Here is a 3,972-nt window from a genome sequence, read left to right on the forward strand (position 1 = left end):
AAGTGCAAAGTTCCATGCTAGAGGACAGTCCGTGAAAGCGACTGGAGAGTGTCACACAGATCAGAACAGGAAGGAGTACTCATTAACAAATCATCAAGACATTAGGCATGTTAGATAATAAGTACATTTTATTTACATCTTTTGTAAAGCACACAATCATGTAAAAGATATCAATCATCCCATGCTTCTCTTATTTTATTTCATATTAGCAAGAATAATGAAGGAATATACAAATGTGTGTTTTTTACAATTCATTACTTATGCCTAATTGTAGCCTATATTACATACGATGATCCTCGATATAACAACACATAAGAAAGAGTAAACCTAAAAATGATGAGCTTACTTCGACTGTGAACCATTCGACCATAACCTCACTCCAGTAAGATGCCTTTTTATATATTTACATGCTTTTCGTTATAAGAAGTATTAACATAAAGAAGAAAATTTAGGATATTTCCTGAATAACAGTTTCTTGTAGCATACAAATCCCATAATAACTACTGCATTTAAGCTGCTACCACCACAATAAACGAAAATTCTATGTGTATCTAACTGATAAGAAATTAATTTTAAATCATTTCTGAGCTGCATTTTGAAGCAAACTGGAAAAAAAAATCAAAAATCATACATGTTACTTGACTGATGTAGGCTACCTTAATTGTAACAAAAGAAAACGTATTTTCAAGTTTTTCATCATTTTCTATTTCAAATAACCCTTACATGAGAAGAGGAATTAAGATTTTCCATTATTGGTAATTCTCAGTTACCAGAACAACAATAAGTTTGAAACTTTTAAAAGTTTTCATCATCATTATCATTCTTCACAATTCTAAACCGGGCTGTCTGCTTTAGCAAACAAAATGAAACTGCAGACAAATAATGGTTTTTCTTTAATCCCCTCTCCCCTTCAGGTCAGTAATTCAAAATTTGTAGATTCTGCTGTCACCCATTTTTAGTGTATGTTGTAGGTCATCCAAATTCGCTTGTAATTTTTTACTCTTTATAGAAATAAATGTAATTTATAATTCCTCTAAAATCTCACTTCTTTTATGGACTGACAAAATATATCTATAGCTGTTTTAATAAAAAAATTCACTTCTGCAGTGTATTTAATCTTGTTATTGTTAAATCTTTAGATGTCCTAATTACGCCATCACAGGTCTACAGCAATGTCGGAACTGATGAAGTTTGTATATTCCAAGTTTTGTTCTTTTCTTGAACCTGATTAGGTTTAAAATTTTGATTTGATATGCCAAATATTTATTCATAGGCCTAAGTTATTTGTTTTTGTTTGGAAAATTTTTTTTTCATCTTCACACGAATGACACCCTCCATAATTACAGGTTAGTCCATTTACTTGTTCTAAATGGTATAGGTCTACTGTATTCTCTACTACTATTTAGTTATTTCTTACAGGTTGTTGATCTAAAAAGGCTATGGTTTTAGATTCTTTCAAGCCACAAATGAATAGTGGACAGATCACATGTTGATAAAACATGAACAGCCTATTTCTATGAAGTTAAAAATATAAAATTTATATAAAAACATGTGGAAACAAGTTCCTTGTGGATGTAACATTACCTGGCTTTTCAATAAACTGCCCCTGTATTTTTCGCTATTTACAATAAGTAATGCTGCAATACTTAAGACTAAAACTAGAAATTCAATGCTGCTTAACAGTGCTAGATAATTTCATCACGTTAAATAAGTATTAGTCTCAAGCCACATTACTGATCGTAATCTTAAAATACTCGTATTATCAAACAGCTAAAGGTGTGGCGAATCACTGAGCAATGAAAACCTACGTATGTAAGCCTAGCCTATTATACAAGTCACATTGTAAACCAGTGAGTGGAGGTAGCAGCTAACAAGGAAAGGAACCTTTAATGGTTCACACCTAAAGTACAGCATAAAAATGTAACATGATACAATGAAGTGCCCTATCCATTTGATTTCAACTTTGTATTGCTATCTAAAGTAAATATTTGAACGTAATTGAAGTAGACGAAGAAAGAAATAAAATGAACACATGAATAGACAGAAACAAGGAGAGGGAAAAGATCAGGATAACGTGCTGGAGGTCTAACCATGACGCTGCAGAATGTTAGTACAACACTTCCTGCCAGAGAAAAAAGAAATAACACTGGTACAAGCTTCCTTGGCAACAAAGATGACTGAGACTTTGTTTCCAGAGATTTCTTTGTTGGTTTCTTGGATTTAGATTGAAGAGCTGTTCTATTTCTCGAAGGTGTAAATTGAACAAAATTATTTACCAGCTCCTTCAAGCCGACATTGATTGTTAATATAACGGATATGAAATAAAACACGGTTAATGCAATGTACGCTATCAGCAGATCATCTTTTAGTAGAAGAGGCAACATACTGAAGGTGGAAATAAGAAGAAACCAGAAACAAGGCAAAGGATCAGAAGGCAGGTGTAAAGCAACTGGAACAGCTGCAAGAAGTATACTCTTCTCATGAACCTGAAAGGAGAACAGAAAGAATGCCAGGGAAGAATTAATAACAGCAATTAAAAACTTGTTTACTCTTGGTCGAACAAATATATCTAGGCAGCTAGGCAGGACAGCTACTAATGTTGCTGCTAGACAGACTTTCGCCATTTGTGCAGTATTAAAGACAGTTTTAAATTTGTAGACTACATTCAAACTACACCATACATTGGATACTTTGTCTTCAAACACTCCTCTAGCAAAAGGAAACAATCTGTGAAGGACTTGTAGTGTAAGGTCTATATTTTTCAAGAATGGAAACCATACCACAAGAAATGTAAATATCACCACTGAGCCTAAAAGTAGAAGCTTTACGAATCCATCAGTTATACGTATGTTGTGTTTTGGAAGACACGTTCCTAAAAGATAAAAGAAGAAGGGAAAAGCATGATAAAGCCCCATTTGCTTATAATTTATAGAGAGGCAAAACAAAATGGATGCTAAGAAATCTCTTCCCTTAATTATAGCTCCGATAGCAGCAATAGACAATCCAAGGGAAATTCCATTATACTGAAAATGCCCATGATCAATTATTATCTGACCCGGGTATATAAGAGTCAAAAATATGGGAAGCATGCTTGAAGTAAAGTCACCTTGTTCACTCGCTACCTGTGTAGTTGTATCACCTTCTCTAAAGTGTTTATTTCTACTTTGAGGGCTTGAAGATGTTTTGCCGAAAAACCACCAAATTGCGGGCATATAAATGAAGATGTCTGCTAGCAGAACAGTAATCCTCATAAAGAACTTGTGCTCATAGCTTTCGTAGCCACGTGAAGAATCTAATGCAACAAATTCTGGGTTGACAAACTCAGCTGCATGACCACATAAGAAACTATGATAAGCAGTCAATGGCGGATAATCTAGACCCCAATACATAAGGTCATTCTGAGACGTATTGTAATACCAGTCTTTTAACGGTAGATTTCGAGTGAGCTCCATCCAATGTCGCTGGGCTTCATAATCACCAAACATGGGTGGATGACCTTCTCCAGAGTACGGATGCAGAGAAACACACCATCTCAATAAAACTGCTATGAAAAGTGCAAGAAATGGCATTCCCTCCATATCGCTTCTCACATGAATTCTCAGTCATTAACGTCTGTAATGAAATGTAAGCTCCTTACTGGCTTCTATACTTTGGTACAGTTACTCTTCGAGACACTCGAAGTATATATTGGGTAACAGTAAATTGGGTTGCACTTTCATGAACAGTTACTTACAACGTGGGTTGCTTCAAGCTCCTTTAGTAATTTTGACTTGATGTAGTCTTCAGTATATGACATTATGACGTAATTACGAATATCACACAGGCTTCACTTTACTATAAATTATACTCAAAACGTTAATAACCGAACATTCGCAATCTTTACACTTTATTAATATCGTCAGCATATACTTCACGTCTGGTCTGTACGCCACGCTGAAATTACGTATTCTAGCGCTCTCTTTTAATAGGTCA

At 34.6% G+C, this 3,972-nt stretch overlaps 2 protein-coding genes across 2 annotated transcripts in view; both read right to left on the bottom strand.

The window, feature by feature from the left end:
* Positions 1-3,932, bottom strand: part of Mvk (Mevalonate kinase) — a 53,159-nt gene extending 49,227 nt beyond the window's left edge. Inside the window, exon 1 of the mRNA XM_069827643.1 lies at positions 3,734-3,932. The gene's annotated coding sequence lies outside the window, so the exon portion shown is untranslated. The remainder of the gene's footprint in view (positions 1-3,733) is intronic.
* Positions 111-3,736, bottom strand: gny (ALG6 alpha-1,3-glucosyltransferase garnysstan). The gene has a single exon (XM_069827642.1). The coding sequence runs from the start codon at positions 3,576-3,578 to the stop codon at positions 1,944-1,946; it is 1,635 nt and encodes a 544-aa protein (XP_069683743.1). The 5' UTR covers positions 3,579-3,736; the 3' UTR covers positions 111-1,943.
* Positions 3,933-3,972: the final 40 nt, after the last annotated feature.

Source organism: Periplaneta americana, chromosome 6 (assembly GCF_040183065.1).
Source record: "Periplaneta americana isolate PAMFEO1 chromosome 6, P.americana_PAMFEO1_priV1, whole genome shotgun sequence".
Taxonomy (NCBI): domain Eukaryota; kingdom Metazoa; phylum Arthropoda; class Insecta; order Blattodea; family Blattidae; genus Periplaneta; species Periplaneta americana.

What these genes read in the sequence shown, in the direction of transcription:
- gny (XM_069827642.1), bottom strand. Translation starts at nt 3,578, where the DNA reads ATGGAGGGAATGCCATTTCTTGCACTTTTCATAGCAGTTTTATTGAGA.